This window comes from Suricata suricatta, chromosome 2 (assembly GCF_006229205.1).
Source record: "Suricata suricatta isolate VVHF042 chromosome 2, meerkat_22Aug2017_6uvM2_HiC, whole genome shotgun sequence".
NCBI classification, from domain to species: domain Eukaryota; kingdom Metazoa; phylum Chordata; class Mammalia; order Carnivora; family Herpestidae; genus Suricata; species Suricata suricatta.
Window position 1 is genome coordinate 69,541,845 of NC_043701.1, and position 27,476 is coordinate 69,569,320.

General features: G+C 34.8%; 1 protein-coding gene across 1 annotated transcript in view; it reads right to left on the reverse strand.

Annotated features, from left to right (window-relative positions):
* The window catches only part of CACNA2D1 (calcium voltage-gated channel auxiliary subunit alpha2delta 1), a 446,724-nt gene that overhangs the window by 170,070 nt on the left and 249,178 nt on the right, over positions 1–27,476 (reverse strand). Inside the window, exon 6 of the mRNA XM_029928178.1 lies at positions 6,094–6,135. Within this exon, the coding sequence (XP_029784038.1) occupies positions 6,094–6,135 (42 nt within the window). The remainder of the gene's footprint in view (positions 1–6,093; positions 6,136–27,476) is intronic.

Here is a 27,476-nt window from a genome sequence, read left to right on the forward strand (position 1 = left end):
ATGCCTACTAGAATATCCTCCTGAGCAAGTTTTCGGTATAAAAGTTTTTGACTTATGAAAATCTTGGCTAAATCCTTTAAAAGTCTTTGCTAAAAAATATTCTTGCATTCAGTGTCCTAACTAATGTTAACATATTCAATCCTCTAAAGAAAGAAACACTAGTCTTTCAAATCTACAATTCTATACAGATTTCTTTGCATATCTGAATGCTTTCTTCCATTAAAACTTTGTTTATTATCTCTAATGCATATGCTTTGACTTGATCTATGGGAACACATGATTTATGACTTACATCTCTGCATATCATCTTCCATATGTTATCTTTCCTTCCTTAATTTTTTTAACCTTTATGACATTCTGGGAGTATTGCCTGCTTCTTCTGTGAATCATTGTTGGATAATTTGCATTGTCAAATCTGTGAGTTCTTCCAATGGAATTTTTATTTTAGCAGTTTTGATTACAATGATTTTATTTCGGTCTATTTGTCACAGATCTCTGGTTGCTTCTTTGGAGGCATCAAGCATACATTTAATGTTGTTTTCCGTGAGCTATCTGAAATATATCAGAGGGAAAATGTCCTCTGGATCCTTAATCCCACAGCATTTCTACTGTACTGTTATTGATCTTCTCGTATTATTCCTCCAGTGACTGGTTTCTATTTGATTGGTTGTAAATGAAGAAAGACCTTTCTTGTCTCAGGACCAGGAAATAGTAAAATGGTACAGATTTCTTTCCAAGCATTTGCTCTTGCTTCTCTCATAGTTGTAACCTGAAGGAAGATGATGACATAGAACTTATGCTATGGTTTCTGGCCATCAGAAGACATTTGTGAAGGGCAAGGGTTTTCTTCAGAGTCTTTCATTCCAGTCCTTCACATTACAGAGACTCACACAGGTCTTGGCTGAAACTGGGGGGGGGGGGGGGGGGTGGTGAAAGGGTGTCCTTAAAAATGACATGAAGTATGGAGCACAGAAAGGGGATGCCTTAAAAGCTTGGATTGTGAGTAACTTGTTCTGTGAGTGTTCTGCAAGGAAATCAAACATTTCTAACAATTTTTAACTTGATAAACAGGTGATGTCTTGCAATACCAGTACTATGTGGTGCTGAGTGTTACGGGATTGTAACTGAGCCAATGGTTCCTGAAATTTGCTTTGATATACAAGTGCTTTGGATTACAAGCATGTTTGCAGAATGAATTATGCTGACAAAAGTTTTACTGTATATAAGTAGGACTCTGGTATTCCTCATATTTGTGTCAAGTGAAGATTCTGTCCAAACTTTGATTCACTGACTTAGTGGGGAAAACCCTCACTGAGTGATTGCAATGTGCTGGTAACTGTAAGAGCTATGACACCTGCTGTGAGGACAAGAGCTGCCCTCCAGGAAGTTATACTCTATGGAGGGATCCCAAGAAACCAATTTATAAAGACTGGTTGTGCCTCCAAGAGGAAATTGCCCACACTCTTTACAAAACTCATGGTGGCTCATGAAAGAACTAGTAAAGCTAGTTAGGGTGCTTGGGTGGCTCAGTTGGTTAAGTGTCAGACTCTTGATTTCAGTTCAGATTGTGATCTCATGGTTTGTGAGGTTGAGACTCATGCTGGATTTTGTGCTGACAATGCAGAGCCTGCTTGGGATTCTCTCTTTCCCTCTCTCTGCCCCTCCCCCATACATGCTCCCAAAATAAATAAACATTAAAAAAACATTTAAAAATGTGTCATCAGTATCTTAAATACCAAACAAAGGCAATAATAACTTATGTGAAGACCTTGACAATAAACAAAGAATTAGGGATAGAATATTTTAGAAATATTTATATATTAATAATGCATAATATTATTAAAGGTATATAGATAATTTAGAAGTATAATATAAGATGCAAGACCATTTTAATAGCTCTTAAATGAGAAAAATGTTTAAAATCATATCATTGTCATGGACATGGAAATAAAATGGTTGATGTAAGAGAGAGAGAAAAATCAAGAAAATGACCACTATCCCACTAGGCACAGTGATGGAAAAGTAAATCCTTTCCAACTAATGCAGAACGGTTAAAAAGAGTAATCATAGCTCAGAATTTAGAATCTCTTAGTCTCCTTCAGGAGGCAGAACATTTAAATGAGAAACTTTATTTAGCTTTCAAGCATTTGTATTACCATTCAAATAAATGAGGACACATTTATTTAACGGATAACGTCTCAATATTTACTATTCTAATTAGTTCCTTTGTTCACTAGATATTAGCTGCTGATGTGTGTGATGATAAAACTCACATTCCACAATTTCCAATCACCAGATTTTAATAATGGATGTGGCTTTATGAGTTTGAACAATAAAAATATGATACACAATTAAATAAGTATATAAAAAATCCAGGACAAAGAACAGAGATGGAGAGCTATTCTGAACCATCACAAGGAGATGGCATTATGATGTGCGCATTTGATACATAAAATATCAAGCACTACATGTATAAAGTTGTGAGTCAGAGCCAATTAAATCCGCCTATACTGCAAAAGTTTTGGTAAGGTTGTAAATTTCATCATCCACGGAAGTCCAACTTCATCAGATAAGCAAAAATCTTCAAACAAAATGTGTAACTATTGAAAAGCATAAATGCAACATCAAAGTGTAACATTTGCTTACATTTCCTAACTTCTTTCACTGTAAGATAATAAATATTTCCCTTACAGAAAACAATTTGATTGTGGTGATCAAAATGCATGTACTTGGGAGAACTAAAAAATACTCAGTACAGCGTATAATTTTATGTTCATTTTACTGTAAAAAGAATTTTTCCTCAGTTCCAAGTTGGAGAATTTGACTATCTTTAAGTGATAGAAGTACTTCAGATAAGTGAGTAGAATTTTGGAATTAACTTCAATAGGTCAAGAAGAGCAAATTGAAAATAAGTTCATAAGCTGCTAATTATTTTCCAATTAGTATTCTCTCTTTAGTAATTGAACCCTGTATTTTGTTTGAGTGCATGCCTAAGTTGGGGGAGGATTCTATTCTACATCCTGACCCAACTTGGCAAGGCTAGCCCCTAAGGTGTGGACCCTGGATGCAGAAAAAACTGATGTGTAGAATTTCCAAACATACCCTTAAAGGCAAAAGGCACATCATCTATTGACACTTGCCTCCTTCCTGTTATCTAGAAGGCAAAAATTACTGTGTATAGATCAGTCTTGGATCCAAATGTGGAAAAGTGACACTAACCTGAAGAGAACAGAGAACTTGAGAGAAAGACTCGGGGGCCTGGAAGACTGAGGCCTGCCACATTAGGCGTTACATCCAGAAAGGTCACATGAAAAAGAAATAAATTTTTGTCTTCCTCTGGCCACTTTTACTTCAGGTCTCTCTACAACAGCCAAACCAGTACACTTATCATTAAGCATGGTTTATTTTATTCAGTGTCTAAGAGTTTACAAGAGCAATAGCATTGTCATATCTAAAGCACTTTCAAATTCCCCAATAAAAATTTTAGTGACATATAAAATGAAATTACCTTATAGTTCTTAATAAATTCTCAAAATATTTACATGAAATAGTACAATTCTAGCAAACTTGGCCCTTTTGCCAGTATTCCAAGAATATTCTGAACTGGAATGAAATTTGTCAATCACCTATTCACCTGCAGCATGTCTTACCCAAGAGGCAAGTAGTTCTGATTTTAATAAATTTTAATGCTTTATGGGGGAGTACAATTTTAGGAGTGGAATGGAGTGTGAATCATCAATCAAAGTCTCTGATTCCTGTTTTAGCCCTCTTTCTACTATACAGTATCTTTGAAAATTATTCTGGCACTGTTATTATTTATATACAAAGAAGTGAAAATAGTTTCTCGAAATCCTAAGCATCAGTTTATTTATTTTTTCTGAGCACCATTTTTTTTAAGTTTGAAATCTGAAAGATGATATTTTGCTTTTTATTGAGTCTTAATTTAACTTGCTAACGCTCATCTCTTGGCCCAAGAAAGAGAATGCATCTTTTTTATAGGTTTATTTATAACCTATGGAAATAGTACAGACTGATTAGATGGGAGAAGGCAAAAACATGACACGTTCAACAGGTTCACTTGTATTAATCCTTGTCTCTCTTACATGGACTTTTATTTTAATATATGAATAAACTTCTGTGCAAATTATGTAAACCTAAGCACTGAACACAACTCCAGCGTCACAAGTACACAACCCATGTGCACTTTTCCACTTCTAATGGACAAGCTGCTCACTTGGCAGCCCAATGAGGGCAGATGATGAGTTCTACCACTGTGCTGTCCGACGGTGCCACTGAATATTAATTGGAGCGGTACTCACTAAAAAGGTGTATCTACATGTGTTCATATGATTGTTCCAATCCTGAGCCAAAAAAGCCCCTCACTATTTCTATGCAAAATAAAAATATAACTTTCTAAATAATAAGCAAACCTGACTTAGTTACATAAAACTATTTTACTTGACATCAAAAATATGACTTCCTTAATTAGTTTACAGGAAAGAAAAACCTAGTTGCAGTATCGGTATCATCTTTAGGTAACGCTCAACTGCCAGATTGGATCAAGCATGTTAATCCATCCACGTTACTTTTGATGAAATCTCTGTTATAGTTTTACAAACGAAATGTTGTTAAAAAAAAAAGCTGTAACTACTGCACTACCAGGAAGGCTGATACAGATTTTGCATATCTATTTTAAAAGACTGTATCATTCTTAAATATCAAATACTAATCCTAAAATTGAAACAAAAAGTCCAAAAATCATGTTCACCGTAATACCGATACTATTAAAATGTTTGGTGCGAGCTGTCAGTTGGTCCTTAATATACCTCCTACATCACTAAAATAATGTCATATATTTACATGTATATATATGAAATCATAATGATATATAATTATCCTAGTGTTAGCACTAGCCAAACACCCATGTCTCATAAAGAGAAAACACTTTTTAAAACAATCCACGTTCTTCATTTATTAAAGGAAGAAGACAATCTGGTTTTTTCAGAGCGTAACTCAATAGAAGAGTCTGTGTGAAGGGGTCAGCAATCTGCAGGCAGACACAGTGCTCAGCAAACTATGATGTTCAGCAATTGCAGTGCTGGTGCAATGTGAACAGATGTGTAGGTATATCAAAAAAACTATATCTATTGTGTTGTGTTTTCTTTCTTTCCTGGAAGAAAATTCTAAATAATACTATAGAAATCTATATTTTGATTCAGATAAAAGCACTGTGAAGAACAGGTAATCACTTTTTTATATTTGTTTGACTTGTTCACTGATACATAACCTAAGCTCTTATAAGAATACTGAAAATATAAGAAGCCCTCAACATACATTTTTGGATAAATACATAAGTGGAAAGAGATATTTCTCCTGATAAATGAGTCAAATATATGAGAATTTAGATGAGTTTTAAGTGTCAAAATTTCTTTGATAATTGTGCAAATGCTTCCACCATAACTAAGACATTAAAATTTCTCCCTAAAAATCAGTCCAAATATGGCACTATTAGAAGCACCTTATTTGTGCTAAAATAATCCGTGTCTGAAAATCATTTGAATATGTACACCATGGTCATTGCTTTAAAAAGGCTTGCTGAGCACCTACTCTGCTTCAAGGACTGTCCAGGCAAGGCTGGCTGTGTACAGCTTGCAGGATGCCATTCACATTGTAGGTGAAATAAGTGATCCCCAACGGTACGGGCAGTTCAGGCCAAAGGAGACCCGCCTAGTAACCCTGCTAATAAGAGCCGGGCTTACAGAGATGGATGGGACCCAACCTCTGTCTTCACGCTGCTGATGGATACAGAGTATCAGTCAGTGCAGAGGACAGAGGTCTGGACAGGGTGCAGTGAAAGTTCAGATCCAGAGAAACACATAGCTTTTCTACCTAGGAAGATGCCAGTGATGATTTGTTAAAGCTCATGTAAGCACTACAATTCACCATTACCTTGCTGGTCACACTAGTAATTCTGCCGACTATAGATCATTTTCTGAAAAACTGAACGTGCGAAGTCAACTTGTACTGTAAAGTCAGTCATCCAAGGATAATTCAGTTTACCTTAGAATTTAATGTAAAACTTCCAATACTCACATCAAGATCATCCTTTGCATTGTAGTAGACAACTTCATTGCTCTATAAAAAAAAGAAAAGAGGAGTGCTTTATTGATTTGAGCAAAAATGTAAAAGTATACTGGATCAAGCTCAGCATATGTTTTATGCATATTTTAAATAATAAATCCCTCATGGTATTCTTCTCACAATATATTCCATAAAGATTAACCAATATTTTAAAAAACATATTAAAATACTTTATCAGTGATATTAAATAGTACATCTTGCGTTGAGTAAAATGTATCTCAGTATAGGTGTGAGAATCATTTAAGAAAAAATGAATTCATAAAGCTAAAAAGTTATACATACACACACACCCATAAATCCTGAAATCATAAAGAGGATAATTCAAGAAAAATCTAAGAATGTGGCATGTTAATACTTTGCTGACACCATGGCTTTCAAAAATACATAGGTCATATGTTGAAATCATTGAAGAAAGGCATATCTGCACAATATTGGCAGAAATTTCTTCATAAGGTTCAGAAAAGGGATCAAGAATAATTGAATTTAGACAGCAAAAGCAGGGGCGCCTGGGTGGCTCATTCAGTTAAGCAACAGCCTTTGGCTCAGGTCATGATCTCATGGTTCGTGGGTTCAAGCCCTGCGTCAGGCTCTGTGCTGACCGCTCAGAGCCTGGAGCCTGCTTTGGATTCTGTGTCTTTTTCTCTCTCTGTCCCTCCCCCAATCTCCTTCTCTCTCAAAAATAAATGAACAATAAAAAATATTTAGATAGCAAAAGCAATCCGATTATCTAACAAACTAACACTTTCCTATTGGACCGAAGTGGTGGATGAGCACGGGCTCTTGAACATATTATCTGCGCATTTCTGCCGGCCGACAGTCCTGTTGACACACGCCATGACTATAAATTATGGACATAAATTGTATTGCAGAGTGAAAAGGAAAAGGAAAAAATGAACAAAATGATTATCAAGGAATTTAAAAGTTTCATTCTTTGAGGCTTCAAATAGTTCTATACAATGTTAGAATAATCCATTTATATTGATTTCCTTTTCTTTTCCTGCACGGATTGAAGATAAAAACCATCTTCCACATGTCTTCAGTAGTAGCTGGAGCACTATGTAAAAACACATTTCTCTGCGTCTCTTCAACATTTAAACATGGATACTCTAAAATTGTATTAAAAGAAAACACATTACAGGGGTGTCTGGGTGGCTCAGTCGGTTAAACAGCCCACTCTTAGTTTCAGCTCAGGTCATAATCTCACGGATTTGTGAGTTTGAGCCCCACATCAAGCTGATGGCAAGGAGCCTGCTTGGGATTCTCTGTCTTCCTCTCTCTCTCTCTCTCTCTCTCTCTCTCTCTGTCCTCCCCCACTCACAGTTTCTCTATCTTTCTCAAAATAAATAAACTTAAAAATAAAAAGAAAGAAAACACCATGCATGTTTAAAAAAAAAAAGTAAAAGCTTCAATAAATTAGTGCTTCTTAAAATATATACCCCCTTCACTCCACCCCACCTTCAAGATATTCTATGGTCTTATGACATTAGAATAAACAATAAAGTTAATTAAAGCCATCTCTTTTTGACTTCAGAGTCTCCATATATGAATGTACATTCTAAATCTCCAAGAATAAATCAGATCTTGTTTTGTTTCTCAAATTTATTTGGAGCAAAATCTGCTTCTCTTTTTTAATTTGCAAAATATATCATGAGCCTTAAGTTCTATAAAAGACATCTCTCTTTGACACCTGGGTGGCTCAGTCAGTTAAGCCACTGATTCTTGGATTCGCCACAGGTAATGATCTCAAGGTTTGTGAGTCTGAGCCCTGAGTTGGGCTGTTGGGCTCCACGTTGGTTGGGGTTGTCTCTCTCCCCCCGCAAAAATGACTGAATAAAGTTAAAAAAAAAAAAAGACAGATGTCTCTGAAGATGAATCAAACAAAAACTATATTAATAAATGATAGCACATATAATTCATAATAGTGAATGAAGCCATGGGTTTGAATTCATTTTGTTTTACAATTAACAGAACTTTAAAAATTACTATTTAATTATTTCTTTTGGAAAGAATTAAGTAGCTTAAGAATCTTAACATGCATAAAAGTTCTAATTCCTGAATATTCCTTACAGCATAAATTTGGCAACAAAGTCAAAATACAAAATCAGAACTCATCACAAACACAACATAAGAGAATCTTTTGAATTCACCCGAGTCCCAGATCTAATTACTAGTTTATTGATCTCTCTTGCAAACTCTGTAATTTATACTTCAGAGACAACATTCAACCTAAAATGTGGATTCCATCCAAAAATAAAATATTGAATAAGTTTATCTTCATTTCTGCCAACTCCTTTCTTATATTTATAAAACTGAAATGTAGAAAACAAGGTTAAACTACATTACATTTCAAGTGGAGAGAATTTAAGTTTATTTGAAAATTTCCAAATGTTTCTCCTTTTGTTATAATACTGTATCTTATACAAAATCCTATGATTTTCTTTTAGAAACTGTATATTGATTCTAAAACTTATTGGAAATGTGTACTGCAAGTTCTTTTTAATTTTTATGCATTCACACGAGGCTTCAGAAGATAGGACATCCCCAAAACTGATTTCCTATATTAAGTAAACTGAAAAGAAAAACCTTAGTCATAATTTAATACTGCATATACAACAACTATATTCATTGCAACTGGGTATTTTCTAATTCTACTTTTAAAAAGCTTTTTTTTATACAATGTTCATTTCTTACGTGGTCAAAATATAAATGCAAAGGAGGGGCTCCTGGGTGGCTCGGTCAGTTAAGCATCCGACTCTCAGTTACAGCATGATCTCACCATTCTTGGGTTCTAGCTCCGTGTTGGGCCCTGCTGACAGGCAGAGCCTGCTTGGGATTCTCTCTTTCTCACTCCCTCTATGCCCCTCCCAACTCCCCCCTCTTTCTCTCTTTCTCCAAATAAATAAACTTAACAAAATAAATACATGAAAAAGGAAAGTGTGATTTTTAATGTAAAAATAGCAATGCTCTTAGTACTTAATCAAATATGTGTTCTTAGACATTCTGTCATAATTTAAAAAGAGAACAAAGACCTTAATGCAATGTGCAGCTGATTATGCCCACTGCCTTACAAGAAAATTTATTCTTCACTAACACATGAGATATGGCTTTTGGCTTAGAAGTATTTTTTTTTAATAAATATACTTTCTCAAATCCTAAACTGAAGTCATAGCATGCACATTCCATTATTCCCTTATTTCACCTAACAGAAAAGCTCAGTTGATCCACTGTGGTAAGCATGAAGCTGTGTAGGGTTTCAGGATTTGGGGATGTTGTAACTGCATTTAATTTTTCAACCAGTGCACTTCAGTGGCACTATGATACTAAAATAAATGGCAAACATTCACAGAACATTTAATTTGTATAATAATACATAAATATTTCTTTCCACTCTCAGTTCCTCATGCCTTCTTAGAGAAAATTACAATGATGTGATTTACTGTGGCTTTTGTTTAGAGTTTCAGAATGGCACATGAATCATTTTAAAAATAACTAGAGAAAAATCCTAATTTGGTGAAGTCACAGTTCTTCTTCCTATCACATCCATTTATACCTATCTCTCTGCTATGTAAAAATATATAAAATGTGTGTGGCTATGCTACACTAAATCAGCCTGAAATCAAATCAATCTTACAGGGATTGGGATAAAAGACAATTCTCAGGAATAAAGGACAAATCACAGTAAACCAGCCCAAATTTTTGTACCTGGTATTTTTTATAGGAATGAATTTTGGCTAAGATTAATTCTTTACTAAAGGAAAATTAGGAGACGTAATTGTATAAAAATAGTTAAGTGTTTTCATAATGAGGGAGTCAGAATTAATAAAGAGGAAGTTTCAGCTGAATTCTTTCTTCCTCTACTTCGACTTTGTACAGGAGACTTTTTGGGGTCTCCCAACCAATAGGGGGAGCCACACCTCAGTCATTCAGCAGTCCTTTGGCAACCTTCACTCTGTAGGAGACATAAAAGTGAAGACTGTCTATATCCTGACCCTAGAAAGCCTCCTGACTTTTATGTGGAAAGAGACTGAAGCAGCTCAGTCATTTCCCCTGTTCTGCTATAACTGCGGAATATTTCTACCATTGAATGCCATGACCACACAAACCAAAACTTTCACACTTTTCAAAACAGGGGACTTAAGAACTTCAAACAGTTAAAACACTCTTCCTCTGTTTACAATCAACTCAGGTGTGTGTGTGTGTGTGTGTGTGTGTGTGTGTGTGTGTGTGTGTGTGTTTGACTCATTTACCCATCCTGTCACTCAAAATTTCCTCAGTTTCTCCTCCAGGAAATATACAGCTGTACCAGTATCTTTTCATAATGTGAAACTATGGCAGATCAGCTAATGATCACAGGCAAAGAATACAAAATTGGGTCATTTTGTTTCTCTATTATCCTTCTGGCTAGATATTTTCATGCAAACTATTAAACAACATCATCTTGCAAGGTCTTTGCACTCGATACAAAGATTTTTAGTGGATTGGAGGGTATTACACGCCGTGCGGTAGGATAAAGCCAGCAACAGCCTCAAACTAGATTCACAGATTAGCTAAACCTTTAGAGAGTTATTTTCCATCATTTAAGCACCACCAGATGACAAGAACAAATTGTTTTTGTTTCTGATTTTTAACCAAGTAGTTGAGTTATTTATTATCTCCTTGAAACAAATTTACCCAAATGTTCCATGCTAATATACTGCTGCTGCTTACTGAAATTTAAAACATCCCCTCGCAAGTTGAGAGATAAATTACTTTAGTATCCCTTTGTCTACCAGGAGTAAAAATTAAATCTGGGCAAAATAGACCATTCCATCTTCAAAATGTATATTGTGAGTGACAGTCCCTCGCATGCCGCTTTCCTATAAAAATTGGCCTCTGGTGAATAGAATGAATTTATGTTAACAATCGGAGGCATAAGTACAAAGGTTCCACATGGAAGTAAGACGGTGCCAATGAAAAGATTTAAATATTGGAACTGAAAATTGGGAGTTTATAGCCAACATCTGAAATATATGACACATTCAAAATTCAAATAGTGTTAACTTCCTGTCCAATTTACGAATTCTCTTTTCTTGGCTGTACACTTGACTCTGCACTTGATCCACAGCCTGACAAATCCTGAGCAACCGTATTGTCTGCTAATGTTGCTTTTCAAAAAATCGCCCTCTTAATATTTATCACTCTACAGTGCCAAAAATGAGGTCAATGAGAGGAATATTAAGGGTTGTTATAATGAATTGTGTTAATGGCTCCTGCCCAAGATTCATAATGTTTAGCCCAAGTCAGTAATAATTTATATTTCTGATTAGTATATCATTGTAACAATCTGACCTGGTAAACACACATGCCATTGCCATTGACTGTGCTCAAGTCAGCCATGGCACATGGGATGTGATAATCTGCACTGTGGCACCATGTGAACAGAAGAACTTAGGAACCTACGTGTATATCTGTGATTGTTGTGCATGTGGGGGGGGGAGGGGTGGTGAATATGAGCAAATGTTTCCAATAAGAGCTGAAAGTGGTTAGAACCTTATATTAAAGACAGTGCTCTTGGAAAAAAAAGTATCTGCATTCCATTGTATTTGTTTGAGGTTTGAACATGAGCACACTGTTGATGAAAATAAAAAGGAAAAGTAAAGATGGAGACCAGAGTCCTTCAGAAGATCAGTGGTACCAGATTACTGGACTGAAGACATATGATAAGCCCACATTCACATCATATGACAAGAGATAATAAAAAAGACCTTCTATCTTCACCCTCATACACTCCTCTGTCAACTGTCAGCAAACTGTGCTGACAGTCAGAGCCTGGACACTGCTTCAGATTCTGTGTCTCCTTCTCTTTCTGCCCCTACCCCGCTCACTCTCTGCCTCTCTCCATCTCAAAAATAAATAAATAAACATTAAAAAAAGAAAAAATATTTTATTATTTTTCTAATACTTCTGATAAACTAAATGTAAAAACATGTTACTGCCAACTTAATATTTTGTTGGTATATTAGCAAGTAGTTAAAAATGTTTAAGATGATTTCTATCAATTTCTTTACATCAGCTTCTCATTACCCCTTAAAACTTAGTTGCATTAGTGGCTCAGTTGGCTAAGGGTCAGAGTCCTGATTTTGGGTGAATCTCAAGATTCAGGAGCCCGTGTCAGGCCCCGCACTGAGAGCTGGATTCTATCAGTCTCTTTGTTCCTTTCCTGCTCACGAGTACACTCTCTCTCCTTTCTCCTGTTCTCTCTCTCTCAAAATAAACACACTTTAAAAAAATTAGTGGCATAATAAAAATGGAATAAGTATATAAATTTTGATTATATGCTTGAATATAACAACTTTTATTAAAGACGACAGAAGTGTAATACTATTGCTAAGATGGTGTTCAATGAGTATGACAGAAAACTACAAATCAACTATTCTTTCCCTCTCAACATTCATTCATAAGAAGAAATACATAATGAGCTTTATATGCATGCCTAGCCTCATGCTGGAAATCTAGTAAAAAATAAACTAGTTAAGGGGTGCCGGTTTGGCCCAATTGCTTAAATGCTGACTCTCGGTCTCAGCTCAGGTCATGATTTCATAGTTGGTGAGTTGGAGCCCTGCCTCAAGCTCTGCATGATCAACCTTGAGATTCTCTCTCTTCCTCTCTTTTTGCCTCTCCCCCACTTGCATTTTCTATCTCAAAATGAATAAATAAATTTTTTAAAAAGTAGTAAGATATTATCCATCTCAGTTTTGCATACTTGAAAGCTAAGAAGAACAGCAGTTGAATTAAATCTATAACAGGTGTTCCTAACGCCCCATCAAGCATTAGCCCCTCTGATGCTATCATAAATATGGAATATTCCTACGTTTCAGAGAAATCGAATTCCAGGATACCCTATGAAGTTCACCTAGTAATAAAGAGAATGTCTAATAATCTTTGAGACACATTCATTTGTCTGGTCTGCTCTTTTAATGTTGCCTTATAATCTGTTTTAAAATATTAATTTAACTTTATTTATATATGGGGGGGCATGAGCAGGGCAGAGGCGGGAAAGAGGGACAGAAAAAAAAATCTCAAAGAGGCTTCATTCTGTCAGCAGAGAACCCAATGCTGGGCTCAAACCTACAAACTGTGAGATCATGACCTAAGCCCAAGGCAAGAATCATACATTTAAATGACTGAGCCACCAGGGTACCCCTAAAATGTGAATTTAATTTAATACTAATTTCTTTAACCTAATGGAGGAAGAAAGACCTGGAAAATAACTTTGGCTTTTTTAAAGCTTACCTCTGCTACTTTTCACAAATAGCATTTTACATGTATTCATCAGGTCACTGCTATGATGTATTTGTCATATTATAGTTATTTTTTTAAGTTGCCATGATGTTGCTAGCAAACTGAAGTATTCCTTAATAACTGCCACAGCACATTAACCAATCAATGAGCCAAAGTCATCTAAGAAGATTTTTCACAACAAAAGATACTAGACCCAGGCATCTTTACTATGTTTAATTACCTGATTACAAAGATGCTCAAGTACTCCAACCCAAGACATGCTGTGAGACTGCTGACAAAATTGGAAATATCACCGTACATGAGAAAAAATTATAAATTCACCACTTCTACATAAAAGAAACCAAAAAATAAATTGATAAGAGGGATTAAGTTGTTTTGATTTGAATAGAGAGAGCATCCTATTACGTGCCTACTCAGTGCTTATACAATGACTGCAATGTTGTATGAACTACTATTGAATGGACAGAAAATAGAATAAATGAATAATGTAAGCCTAGAAGGAACTATTAGAAATTATAGAGTAAAAGTAACAATAAATACACACAAACATACATATGTGTACCCTTCAATGCATCAGAGTAGAGAAAAAGTACATAGCTCTGAAAAAGTTTCAAGTAAGCTATAGACCACTTTCATTCTACAGGAAATCAAAGAGGAATTCCCATGGACTATGATTTCAAACTTCCTTGGTTGTTGAACTTCAAAGATCAATTCCTACTAAACAGTAAGAAATGTAGCAATTTATTTCTTCATCTGACAAACTTTAATAAGAATCTGCCTGTAAGGTATTTTTAGTGCTCCAAATGATATTGATAAATATATTATTTAAACTGTAGGAGAAAAGCAAAAGTAGAGTATCAGAAGATAAATATATTATTTTCTTCAGCTACCGAATCTCCCAGGAAACTCAGCCTAGAATTGGGCAAACATAGCCATGATGCTGAGGAACTTGCTTTAATCTTCTTTAATCTATAACTCTAATGTAGCTTTGGGTATAATCATCTAAAACATTAAAATTTAATCCACCAACATATTTTATTTTCTATGTTTCTTCTTACTGACTTTGACAGCCCACAGATTTTCTTGACTCATGATCAAAGTTAACAGCTCTTCATCGTAACAGTATATGATGTCCTAGTAAGAGTCGTGTTAATTTTATCCAATTGTAAATTAGCACTGCCTTTTCAAATTAATCAACTTCAGAAAATTATCATACTAACACAAAACATAAAGACTCACACAATATACTGAATATAAAGTAATCTCGGCAAAATCACAGACTCAAAGAACATTAAGCTGGTAACCATTACATCAATTTAGCTTTCACTGGGCTTAAGGAGTTATATAGTATCGGAAAGAAGGAAGAGAAGAGATTTTTATCATGTGTCCATTATGTGAAAGGCATTTATGTATGTTACATCATTAAATGCTATAAAATTCTCAGAATATAAAATAGATATGATCTTATTGAATATAATAAATTGATAAAAACCTTAATTAACCTTGTAGCATGGTATCAGTTTGCTTGTTGATTTCCCTTCTCTTTCTACTCTCCATTCCAACTCTCCACTATTGAGATACTGGGTTTGGCACCATAAGGTGAAAATTTGGGCTAATACATCATTGGTCAGGCTGGATATTTTATTAGGTTTATTAGGTTTCTATCAGGCAATAGTCTTAAAAACTCATCTTATTAACATAGACAGTTGATTTCTAAATTTTAAAAAATAGATAACTTTATACACAACAACAAAACTAGAAATTCTGAACAATAAGCTAGAGTTACAACTTAGCATATGGAATAAGGGATATTCCTTCCCATGAGAAAAGAGTTGCTGAGACTTTTCAGAGTTGGGGTGGAAGAGCAAGGAGAGAACTAAGAGTAAAATATGTGGGATCTGACTTTCCTAATTGGGATTTGGAACAAAGCCTTTTCATATCTTGTGTATGTTTATGAGGCGTTTTATGTTGTAGACAATTTTTCTAGCTTTCTCACTACAAATCAAAGTTTAGATACCTCTCATAGGTTCTGTACCTATGAGAATATATCAAATACCTTCTGATATTTTCCTCCTCTACAAATAAGGGGCGACAATATTAGGTAATTACCTCACTAGTTTGTTGTGTGCAATTAATGATCCAACAGCTAACCCCCCTTCCTCAGTCCTTGTACTGATCACACTATATTGTGTTCACTCATATGAGCTCTGAAAGGGGAGGAACAATATCTGAATCATCTTTGTGCTTGAAGTCTGGCTGGAGGTCCATCAAAAGTCAGATTACAGGGGTTACCGAACAAACCTGCCTTCCACACAGAGTTGCTGAATGAGCAGCTTAATTGTCTCTATCTGCTACAGACAAGGTCTTTGAGAACAAGTTTCTACCACTACCTTCAATGTGGTTCCCCAGACGCAGACACTTGCTTAGGATTTAAGCAGAGATAATCCACGTGAGAGGTGATCCCAGGACATGCTGATTAGAGAGTGGAGAACCGAGGCATGGGAACTAAGGGATTCAATACAAGGTGTGTTAAAGGGTAGGTGGGCGACTGCGTCTCAGTTCTCAGAACTGCTATTTCTCAAGGGTAGTATTCACTCACACCAGTGGTCATTGGTGTTCATTTCTGCAAATTCCTGTCCCCGCGGAGGGGCCCCAGAGATTTGCAGATGCTTGAGTAGAAAGCTATAGGAGTGTGTATCTGTGCTGAGGAGACATGTGGGCAGGGAATCAACGTCTATCACAGGCATACGAAGAGTGCTGGAGAAATATTTACTGAGCCCTTGGCTAAATCAACAAGCACTGACTAGTTAGCAGCGTGACTTTCTTGGGCTTTGTTTGGTTCCTCAACCACAAAACGATGAGTCAGTTGATAAATATGGTCTCCATAATCATCCACCTATGTATTTTGGTATTTCCTCCGAGTAAGCGTTTTGCTTTAGATCACCCGAGAAGACGCAGTACCTATGTTCATCTATTTCTTTCAGCGAGTCTTTGATTACTTTCTCTGCTCAGGTGAACACTCAACAGAATCTAAAGACTATCTTTCAGTTCTGAAAAACAAAGGCAAAGCTTATTCTTTTTTTTTTTTCACTTGACACTTCTCTGATATATTTCTGTAGAAACATGTACAAGTTTAAGAAGAAGCTTTACATCACCATTTTTCTTTATATCTTTAAAGAAAAGGTCAAAGTACATTCATTTGTCCCTGAAAAATAATTGTTTTTCTGAGGATGGACGTGACGAAATAGAAACATCCGCAATCTGCTTTAAATGAACCCCTTTAAGATGTCATAGAAAAACATTCAACCCCATTAATCTTCCCAAATAATAATCTTGCATCTCATTATTGTATGAATGAGCCATTCTAGAACAACTGCTGCTAATTTTCATTAATGTAATGAAATACTATTCATGTATATTTAACTGAGATAGAAATCACAGTGTTTTCTAGGGGAGAGATTACCGTTTCATGCCGTACTACTGCTCTCTGAAAATGATTTTGCTAACAGTACAAAGAAGGGTGCTGCAGAAGACATAGAGAGAATAATCTCTGACATTTTAGAAGTCCTCCATAACATTGAGTAACATATAATTTCTTTAGAAACAAATTCCTAGTAGACTATACTTCATTAGCCTACTTTTAGTAACTGTTGTCAATTATGTTGTATTTCAAAGAGCTTTTTTAAATTCTAACTGTTCACTCAGATATAACTTGCCTCTAATTAAAACATGCATAATTGTTAAGTGTTAATTTATGAAAGCCACAATCCAAAAGATTCTCAAGGAATCCATAAGATTCTCAACACACTCCTAGTTATGTTGTTTACTGCATTTCTTCTTCTGTCCAGACTTTTTAAAAAGAGGGACAGAGAAAAGAAATTCTGTGGACCATGCTTCAGTCCTCAGGCATACTTATTCATTTTTATAATGTGCAATTTTTAAAGAATTTAACCTTGTGATATTAAAGATTTTTTTCAAAATATTACAGACAGAATTGTACCAAGCAGCAGTAACATGATGTAATACAACTGACAATTTAAAAAATCTGAATTCTATTCCTTGGTTCAATTTTTAGCTTGTTGTGGCAAACAAGTTAATCTATCCAAAGTTATTTGTGTTCTAATTTATCAACTGGGCAAAAAACTCCAACTTCAAAGGGTTGCAGTGATAACTGAATGTTATAACTTCACTGAAAGAATTTTGCAAATTTTGAATACAAATATATAAAGTTAATATTATTATATAGTATTCAAATTACATTCAGACTGTTGTACACAATTATAACCAAGGCCATTATGTAAGTACCCAAAACATATTTGTTTCAGTGATACAGTTTTACAAAAAGGACAGAATAAGAGAAAGTTGAAATATCAAATAAAATTTTCCTACAATTAAAATGAAAGGGATTTACCTTGGCTAAGTACAAGTAATGACATACAGATAGTTTTAAACAGGAAACTGAGGACAAAGGAAGATTGATCAGGTAAAGAACTTGCCTAAATGAAGTTATTTCAATCACAAGAGGCTGCTGTCATTTCAGCAGAGAGCAAAAATCCTGCAGAGAAGCCAGGCCAATTATAGAGTTGTCTACATTTTAAGCCACGCTTCCCAATGTGTTACTGAACAAAGGAACACATCAACATACTCATCTTTTGATCACATTGACTTATTTCCTAATACATAAGAAAATCAGTATGAAAATAGTCTACATTTAAAGAATCAAAAAATTTCAAAGTCAATATCTAGGTGAGAAGTGGGAAGAGGAGGTATTAGCAACCAATTAACCTTCACAGACACAATTTCCTCTAGACAAAATTAGAAGGCTGTGTTTTTTTCCTCCCATCTGTGGTATACTTTGGCCATTTAAATGGATTATTTGTTTAGTAAAAATAAAGCAGCCCTAGAAACACTCAAGAAAAATGAGTAAATTAAAAGGAGAACTAGTGAAATTATTTTTAATTTGCATGTTAAAGGTAAAATTTTCTAACTATATACAAGAGTACATGAGAAACCTAAAACGATCAAAACTGATAAACGGCTCTTCCCATTCAGCAAGGGATACAAAAATCACAATAATGCAACTGACCTAGTATTGTTTACAAATTACTTAAGATTGCTTAGAAAAAGAAGCTGTATCTCATAAATATAGAAAGTTGAGGAAAGATTGAGCTAAGAGTTTTTATGTATGAGCTCAGGAAAATGTTAGTATTTATAGCGTTACATGATAAAATAGAGGGCAGAGGATACCCAATTAAATAATTAATTTTCAATTGTGAATTTTTCTCAGTAAAAAGTTATGTTTCAAACATACAAAAAAGACATATTTGTTGTTTATCTGAAACTTAAATGTTATTGGGTATGTTATGCTCTAATTTATAAGATACTAATATATCACTGAAACATATATTATTTCATTTTTTTTGCATTTCCAATGATTTTAAAATTCACTAGTGTTGCAGGTGTATTTTGAAAGCGAGGAAGATTCTGTATCACTGAACACTAGCTTTGAAATTAATCTGGAACAATGAACTAAAAGTAGGGACATGAAAATTACAAACTGCTCTAGCCTTTAGGAAACCTAACTACCTAGAAACACCAATGCGTATTTGTTTTGCAAAGTTGAAATAAATCTTTAGTCAAATGCACTGTATGTTTCAATGGTATTTCTAATTGTGCATACAGAATTATCTTGCATTGTTCATTTAACTATCATTTTGAAATATACTAAGGCATAATCAAAATGCATTGATAATTTAGCAGTTTGTTATTTACTGACTGAGAAAAGTCACAAAAGAGAAAAATGCCTGTCGTACCCTCCCATCCCTCAGATCACGTACGTTGATAGCCATGACCCCAACAGCCAGGTAGTTACACACTTCTATTCAAACCTTACATTATGTGATTCTTCTAACTTCACAACTAGGCCAAATGGCACAAGCTTCCCAGACAGAGGTCATTCCTGATATCAAAGGAACAAGAAATGCTGACACCTTGGTAAAACCCACAAATTAAAAATTTTAGCTGACACTTAAGTAATGTAGGTCCTGTTGCCACCAGTTATTTTGTTGAGATGATTAAAAGTCTACCTTCCTCAGAAACTCATGAAAAGTACGCAGGACTATCTGCAATAAAATCTACAGACACTTAGAATTTCTAAACTAAAGGCAAACCATCATGTATAAGCCGAACCACACAGGCTAAAAAAGCTAAGTGATAAGTTACATATAATTTAAAAATATATGGGTTTCTTTTTAAGATTTTATTTCCCTAAAAGTTAGTTTAGTCATTGTAGACTTAATTTTCAATTGCCATAAGTATAATAGCTCAATCACATAAGTGGAGGTTGCTCGTTTCACTATTTCTCTCCAATCTTAATTTAAATGACCATTGGATCAATAATAGCATCTAAAAATGATAAATTATGTAAAAGGGCATCAGTTTTACTGATGTTCGTACGGCCACTTATTGATATTTAATTGACTAGTCATTGATTCATAACTGGAATGGGTGTAGGGATATCAAGAAAGTCATATTTGAAATTGTCTGGCGAAGATTTTTCTCAAGTCCTCTCTCCATCCACCAATGCCCATTAAGCATTATTGTTCTAAGGTATATGATTCCATTCTTAGAGCTGACTACAAACCACTTATTGAACAGGCCAGTTAAAATAAATATTTTAGCAACAACAGTTTTCTAAAATTTAGAAGGAGGAGGGGTTCCTGGGTTGGTTGGGCACCTGTCTCTTCATTTCAGCTCAGGTCATGACCTATGGTCATGGGATTCAACCCCACATTGGGCTCCATACTGAGGGTAGAGCCTGCTGGGGATTCCTTTTTCCCCTGTCCTTCCTCTGCTCATGCTCTCTGTCAAATAAAAAAACTTTAAAAAATAAAACAAAATAAAATAAAATGTAGAAGGAGGAAAAGGATAACTGTTATAGAATCTATAAGATTCTAAATAAGATTTTCCCCTTGAGCCATCAGCTTCTACTTGTAACCAAAATCTGAAGGACATTGAAAAATACAATGACCATAGGTCTGTAAGGGTGTTTCCTCAACAAACACCAAAAACTTCTTCAAATAGTCAGTCTCCCCACCACCTCTGTCTCTGTACACCTCCACACATGATAAGTATTATACACTTGTATACAGAGACACTAGAAAACAATCTAATATCATTCTTTTTTTAAAGTTATTTTTAATCCATACCAGCACAAAACTTTAAGTGAAACATTTTAAGAAATGTATGAGCTTTGTACATGTACAAAGGTAAAAGAGAACCTAAGATTACCAGCACTCATTTTTCTTCCCAGAGAGAATACAGCACATGAAACATACAGGCATGCTTTCATAAATACTGAAAAAGGCTTGCACTGAACTTAATGAGGTATAAAATAGGATTCAAAAAATAAATGCCGGTTGATCTTTGTAGAGCTGTATTTTGTAAAACAAGGTATAAACAACAATAATGGTAACACTATGTCCATTTATTAATAATTGAACATGCAAAACTATACTATCTCATGTAATACTCTCACTTACCAAGGAGATGTATAGTATTATAATCAATAGGTGAGGAAACAGAGGTTCAGAAAGGTAAGCGAATTTTTCCAGTGTCTCAGTGAGGGGCAAAATACAATTGAAATCTAGATCTATCTAACATGAAAGCTCATATAATTTCCTTTAGAGCAAATGAATGTCCTCTTTTCATTTAATATCACACTAGTATACTATGTATTTGTAAGTATAATATAATGATAAAAAAATACAAGCATCTTTACTATGGGAATACTAAGTCTTATATCTCTCAGTTTCTAAATAACACTATTCCCTCCTGATTGGCTTCTAAAATGGTATTTTCTGGGACACTTGGATGGCTCAGTTGTTTAAGCATCCAACTCTGCCTCAGGTCATGATCTCACAATTTTTGAGTTTGAGTCCCACATCAGGCTGTCTGCTGACAGTACAGAGGCTGGAGCCTGCTTCAGATTCTTTGTCCCCCTCTCTCTGCCCCTCCCATGTTCATGCTGTCTCTATCTGTCCCTCAATAATAAATGTTAAAAAAAATTTTAATGGCATTTTCTGACATTCATAAAAGAAAATCAGCTCATTGAAGCTAAAATTTTCTCTAAATTGATCTCTGTGCTTCTTCAAATCTCCATGACTGGTTATTGTCAGCAAGCCCAAGTGTAATGCAGTTGACATAAAAGAAACAATGACGGTGAAAGGGTATGTATGGAAGACAACATTTCATCTGCCAAAAAAAAGGTGTCAGAAATTAGTGTTTAATTATTGTATATTTCCCTAAAGGGCAATCAAAATAGAAGCTCAAAGATGAGGTAAATGCAGTCAAGTGTGTTGGCAAAATACTATCATCTTTGGATAGAAATATACTGAGCACAAAATATTTGCCTAGCTAATGTCATATTCATGTATTAGTAATATTTGATTCATCATCTCATCTAATTCTTAGGACATTCAACTTACTAAAACAAATAAAAACCAAAAAAAAAAAAAAGAAGAAAGAAAAAAGAAAAAAAACCTAGTATTTGGAATGTGAATAAAACAGGCACAGAGGCTTCACAAAAAAATGGGTTCAGAGTTACAAATGAATTTTTATATCCTTAAAGACTTGGTGCCAATATGTAGTAATAAAAATATTAGGGGCAAGTGGGTGACTCTCAGTTCATTAAGTGTTCAACTTCGGCTTAGGTCATGATCTCACAGTTCCTGAGTCAGAGCCCTGCATCGGGCTCTGTGCTGACAGCTCAGAGCCTGGAGCCTGCTTCGGATCCTGTGTCTCCTAGTCTAACTGCCCCTCCTGCACTCACGCTCTATCTCTGTCTCTCAAGAATGAGTAAATGTTTAAAAAATAAAAAAATAAAATATTAAGCACACACCAAAATATAATTGCAAAATATCTAATGGAGTAATTAAAAAAAATTTACACAAAAAATGTTGTCACACTATGCAGTCAACTTACTGCCCACACTTCTGCTATAACTCAGTAAACCTTGCTTCTATATTTAGTGACAGCACAAATAATGCATATTGAATTATCTGTTTTGTGGACTTCTGTTTACTTTTGCTTTCTATGTACTTTTGGCATCAGGAATCCCAGCAGGAAACCTTTGTAACCGAAGTGCGCACGCAAACAAACCTGCAGGAAGCTTGAAAGCAGTTCAAGTTAAACTCCTAACATACACCATGGCTTCTTCAGAGAGAGGCTGGGAAGTGCATCCGCAAGCAACTCAGAAGTCAGCTCTGATTCTTCCAGGAAATCAACCTACACTCTATAATCCCACATACTATATGCTACTTTTAAAAGAATTATATCTGTCCTCTTACATTAACTGTCCCTCTTTAAAAGTATATAATTTAAAAAAACCCTGTGATTTTAGTATAATAGTAAATAAACTCTCAATTTTCTCCCCAGAAAGATGTTCATATATACAATCTCAAGTAACAAATTCATATACAAAACATCAATAACCAAACTATTAATCATTATTAATCTCTTTCACCTATTTTTTTAAGTGGGATAGAAGGAGAATTGAAATGGAAAGCCAAATAGATCTCTCTTTTTCATGAAAATGTGCTTAAACTTTTTCCCCAAAGGTTTTTGTAAACATTCTATAATCTACTGTGAAAGTTGCTTAAAGTCTACACATTACCAAGTTGACTAACATCAATGTGACTACACAGACGCCCTCTTAAACCACACAATAGATGTTTGATACCCTTTGAAATCAAAGTATTTTGATGAATTTAATTTGCTCAACAGTAGCCTTGAATTTTACATCTCCTGAAGAACATTAAAGTGGTTGGAAGATATGGATTTCTTGGCACTCTCATTTTCATTCTAAATGCACAAAGCTTGCAACATAGCCAAGCAGTGCTTTTGTTGTTAGACCTTGGCTTTTCTTGTCATTGCTATTTTTTCCCGAGAGTCACAAAGCATGAATCAAGACAGTGTATAATCTTCAATGAAATACCCTTGACATTTGAGAGTGCTAAGAAAAGGAACAACGCAAGGAGGTCATACAAAGGCCCCATGCCAGAGAACCCGATGTCCTAAAGTTCCACAACGTTTTGTTGGTGTTTGTTCCATGTGCATTCAGATAAGAAGATAGAGAGTCTGATGAAAATGGCATATAATGTAAATATTCATTTGGGATTAAAATTATTCATGCTTTCCTCCATTATCACTTGCAGCTACAAATTAATCTCTAAATTATGCATGAGAATATAAAATTAATTCTAAAGAAATTTTTGATATTAAAAATCTAGGTTATCAAATAAAAAAGATAATTTAAAAGCAGCACCTTGGTGGCTCAGTCAGTTAAGAATACAACTCTTGATTTTGGCTCAGGTCATGACCTCACGGTTCATGAGATAGTGCCCTGTGTCGGGCTCTGCACTGACAGCACAGAGCCTGCTTGGGGTTCTCTCTCCTTCTCTCTCTGCCCTTCTCCGCTCATGTCTCTGCCTCTCTTGTGCTCACAAAATAAATAAACATAAAAAAAAAGGTAATTTCATGAACCAGAATTTCAGGGAAAGTTCAGAAATAAGACAATGTGCCAATTCTCACTACTCCTAGTAGTATCAGAACTCCGAACTAGGGCAAATAGGCAAGAAAAAGAAATAAAAGGTACCACAATTAGAAAGGAAAAAGTAAAATGTCTCTATTTGTAGACAACATGATTTTATACACAGAAAATTCTAACAGCTCAACCTAAACACTGCTAGATCTCTTCAACAAATTCAGTAAAAGTGCAGAATTAAAATTAACATACAAGAGTCAGTAGCATTTCTATCCACCAAAACCAAAATTTCTGAAAGATGAAATCCACTGATTCCATTTACAAGAGTATTAAACAATAAAACATTTAGGAATAAATTGAATTAAGGAGGTGACAGATCTCTATGCTGAAAACTACAAGACACTGATGAAAGAAATAGTAGACAGAAGTTAATGGTATCTTGTGTTTATGGATTGCAAAATTAATATTGTTAAAACACCAAAACTACTGAAAGCCATTTAGAGATTCAGTGTAATCCCTTTCAAGATTCCAACTGCATTTTTTTACAGAAGTCCGAAAATCATTCCTAAAATATACATGGAACCACAAAAGACCCCCATAGAACCAAAAAAAATTCTAAAAAAGAAGCAGGAGGCATCACAATACCTAATTTCAAGCTACACTGCCATGCCCATCAAAACAGCATGGTATTGGCATAAAAACAAATAGACCAAGAGAACAGAATCAGAAATAAAAGTTCAGAAATAAACCCAAGCATCTATGGTTAACTCATATTTGCCACGGAGAAAAGACAGCCTATTCAATAAATGGTGCTAGGATAAGTGGATAGTCACATGTAAAAGAATGAAACTGGACCTATATCTTATACCACTTACAAAAAGTAACTTGAAATGGATTATAAACTTAACATAAAACCAGAAATCATGAAACTCTTTAAAGAAAATATAGGAACAAACTTCCTTGACATAGGTCTTGGTAATGATTTTTCAGATATGACACCTAAAATCAAAGCAAACAAAACCAAAAATTAACAGCTGGTACTACAACAAACTAAAAAGTTCTTGCACAGTCAGAAAAACAAAATACAAAACAAAACCAAAATAAACAAAATGATCAACAAAGCAAAAACACAATCTAAGGAATGAAAACAAAAGTATGTGCAAACCGTATAGCTAATAAAGGGTTAATATCCAAAATATATAAAGAATTCATAGAACTTGATGGCAAAACAATAATGAAACACACGAAAACAAGCAAAAAAAAACAAAAACAAAAATGAAAGAACTAAATTTAAAAATTGGCAAAGGATCTTATCTCTAAAAATGATATATGAAAGGGTCAACAGGAACATGAAAAGATACTCAACATCACTAATCATTAGGGAAATGCAAATTAAAACCACAGCAAGGCAACCCCTCATGCCTGTTGGAACAGCCATCACTGAAAAGACAAAAAATAACAAACACTGACATGGATGTGGAGAAAAGGAAATCCCTGTGCACTGTTGGGTTGCAAGTTGGTACAGCAAGTGTGAAGAACAGAGAATACTATGAAGGATCCTCAAAAAATTGAAAATAGGCCTATTGTACCTTTCAGCAGTTATAGTTCTGGAAATATATTCAAAGGAAATGAAAACACTAATTCTAAAGCATATCTGCACACAACCCCCCCAACCATGTTCATAGCAGCAGTATGTACTGTAGCCAAGGCATAGAAAACATCAGTGTTTGTCCATGGATAAATGTATAAAGAAAGTGTGGTACATATGTTCAATGGAATATCATTCAGCCATAAAAATGAGGAAGTTCTACTATTTGTGACAACATGGATGGACCTGGAAGGCATTATGCTAAGTGAAATAAGTCAGATAGAGAAAGCTAAATACGATCTCACTTACATGTGGAAACTTATAAAAACAAAAACAAAAACCATAGGAAAAGAGATTAGATTTGCCATGGTACCAGAGGCAAGGGGAGAGGGGAATGAGAATTGGAAGAAGATGGTCAAAAGGTACCTATGTCCAGTTATAAGACAAGTAAGTTTGAAGGACTTGTCTTATAGTACAAGTAATGTACAACATGGCTGCATGATAAAGAGAAATTGTTAAGAGTAAACCCTAACAGTTCACATCACAAGATTTTTCCTTTATTATTCTATCTTTTTTTTTTACCTGTAGTTATATGAGAAGATAAATGTCAGCTGAACCTACTGCAACAATAATTTCACAATATATGTATATCATCAAGCTGTATGTGTTAAACTTATACAGTGATGCCTGTCAATTATTTCTCAATGAAAATGGGAGAACAAGAATTTCAAAGAAAACCCCATAAAAACTAGAGAAATTTCTGGGTAGCCAAGGATTAACATCTATGTTATTAAAATAACAGAGACACTGATATTCTCTGTCAGATGGTTTCATTTCCCTTTCAGCCAAAGAACTAGGCTCTAGTCATCTTGAATATATCATTTGGTCATTTTTACTCAGCACAAGGATTATGAAAAAAAGAATTTGGCAGTTGAACCATCAAACATACATTTTAGATTTATTACAACTTGGATTCTGTAACTTGTTCTCTCTTAAGTGTAACTAGTACCCTTTATTTTTAAAACCAGAAACATTCAGAACATAAAAAAATAAAAATGCTTAAGATTTTCAAATAAAAGTGTGGAAATGTAAAATTGATTACGTTTTACCAATCGCAAGCTATAAGACAATCGGATTCCAACACTGTTACAGTCACTAAGAGCGTAGAAATGCTTTCAGGACATTTTAACAGTTTAAAATAGCTGTGCTAAAGTGTGTGTGTGTGTGTGTGTGTGTGTGTGTGTTTCTACAAAGCAAGAATATAATTTATCAAAATTGGTATTGTGCTTCCATATGGCACTTGTGGGTTTTTTTTAACATATCAGAGAGGAAATTTAAAAATATGTTTCAGAGGGGAAACAGCACATTGGTAAGCAAAATCCATCTCAATGAATGTACTGATTCTATATGTATTTTTGATGACTGTAAGATGCTGTACACTTTGCAGATTCTACCTATTACCAATCAGGAGGAATATAAGAAAGGGGGAAAAAAAGACTAAATTTGATAGCTAATAAAATTTGTTATACTTGTTTAGCCAACTTTCAGTTTCATCAATTTCTTAATAAATGGTATTATTTATATTTTTATTTTTGGTTTTTTTTGAGAGAGAGTGAGGGAGAGAAAAAGAAAAAGTACGAGCGGATATGCATTAGTGGGGCAGGGCAGAGAGAGAGGGAGAGAAAAACCAAGCAGACTCTGCAAGGACAGTGCAGAGCCCAACATGGGGCTTGGTTCCATGAACCGTGAGATCACTACCTAAACCAAAATCAAGGGTGAGACACGGCAGACTAAGCCCCCCAGATGCCCCTGTATTTTCTTTATTTAAGCTTAATTCTACCTCACAAATCCCTTTGTGAAGGCTTCCACTCATTATTTCAATTAAGTATCAAAATAATCCTGTGTTATTGGTATCAATATCAT